The sequence below is a fragment of the Terrapene carolina genome, unplaced genomic scaffold (genome assembly GCF_002925995.2).
Source record: "Terrapene carolina triunguis isolate 2854851 unplaced genomic scaffold, T_m_triunguis-2.0 Scaffold34888, whole genome shotgun sequence".
NCBI classification, from domain to species: domain Eukaryota; kingdom Metazoa; phylum Chordata; order Testudines; family Emydidae; genus Terrapene; species Terrapene triunguis.
This window is the reverse complement of record NW_020699239.1, coordinates 1-1,242: the sequence shown is the minus strand read 5'-3', so window position 1 is coordinate 1,242 and position 1,242 is coordinate 1. Positions and strand designations below refer to the sequence as shown.

Genomic DNA, 1,242 nt, shown 5'->3' with positions numbered 1-1,242 from the left:
TCATCTGCTATTTTGTTGCCCCGTCACCCAGTTTTGAGAGATCCTTCTGTAGCTCTTCACAGTCTGCTTGGGACTTAATTATCTTCAGTAGTTTTGTTTCAGGTGCTAGTGCAATATAAACAACTGTACTCAGTACATTTCAGTATTGTGCACAGCATTGTGTAGGTTATTGTGGAAAGCCATCTATTTGCACGTAATGCCCGGCTTTGCTGACTTTGCATGGCATGATGTCTCTCCTGTTGTCAGCCCTCAATGTAGTAACCATTCCTCCTGTCTCTTGGCAGATAAGCCCTGGACTGTGGTACCATGGAAGGAGACAATGACTCTGTGGTGACTGAATTCATCCTGGTAGGAATTTCTGGGGGCCCTCATGTGAAGTTCACCCTCTTTGGTTTCCTTTTTGCAATCTACCTACTGACCCTGGTCGGAAACACACTCCTGATCCTGCTCACCAGAGTGGACCTCCGACTCCACACCCCCATGTACTTTTTCCTCAGTAACTTGTCCTTCTTAGATATCTGCTATATCACCATCAACGTCCCTCAGTTGATGGTCCACTGCCTCTCCAAGAGACCCTCCATCTCCCTGGGCAGGTGCTTGGCTCAGATGTACATCTCACGCTTCTTGGGGATAACCGAGTGCCTTCTGCTGGCTGTGATGGCTTATGACCGCTGGGTGGCCATCTGCAAGCCGCTGCGCTATACCCTTGTAATGAGCAACAGGGTCTGCCTCCAGCTGGCAGCCATGTCGTGGAGTGGCAGTTTCCTCCTGTGCCTGTCCGATTTCCTGGCCAAGCAACCTCGCTTTTGCGGGCCCAACGTCATCAACCACTTTGCTTGTGAGCTCCAGGCCATGCTGAAGCTGGCCTGTTCGGACACCCGCAGCAACCAAATCGTGATGGTCAGCACCGGCGTCCTTGTCCTGTTGGTGCCCTTTTCCTTCATCCTTGTGGCCTACGTCCACATCATTGCGGCCGTGCTGAGGATCCACTCCACCCAGGGCAGGACCAAGGCCTTCTCCACCTGTGCCTCCCACATCACCGTGGTAGCCTTGTTTTACGGGGCGGCCATCTTTGTGTATCTGCGGCCTCAGTCCAAATCTTCCCCAGATCAGGACAAGTACATTTCCCTCTTTTATGGAGCAGTCACTCCGGTTCTAAACCCTCTGATCTACAGCCTGAGAAACAAGGATGTGAAGGAGGCACATGAAGAAGGCTCTGAAGCACAGATGGGAGAAAGGAAT

General features: G+C 51.6%; 1 protein-coding gene across 1 annotated transcript; it reads left to right on the top strand.

Annotated features, from left to right (window-relative positions):
* Positions 1-306: 306 nt before the first annotated feature.
* On the top strand, positions 307-1,213 carry LOC113405274 (olfactory receptor 13H1-like; the record flags this gene model as incomplete). Its single annotated transcript, XM_026646321.1, has 1 exon — positions 307-1,213. A coding segment is annotated over exon 1 (907 nt), but the record flags the coding sequence as incomplete, so codon positions are not given.
* Between the last annotated feature and the right edge of the window lie 29 nt (positions 1,214-1,242).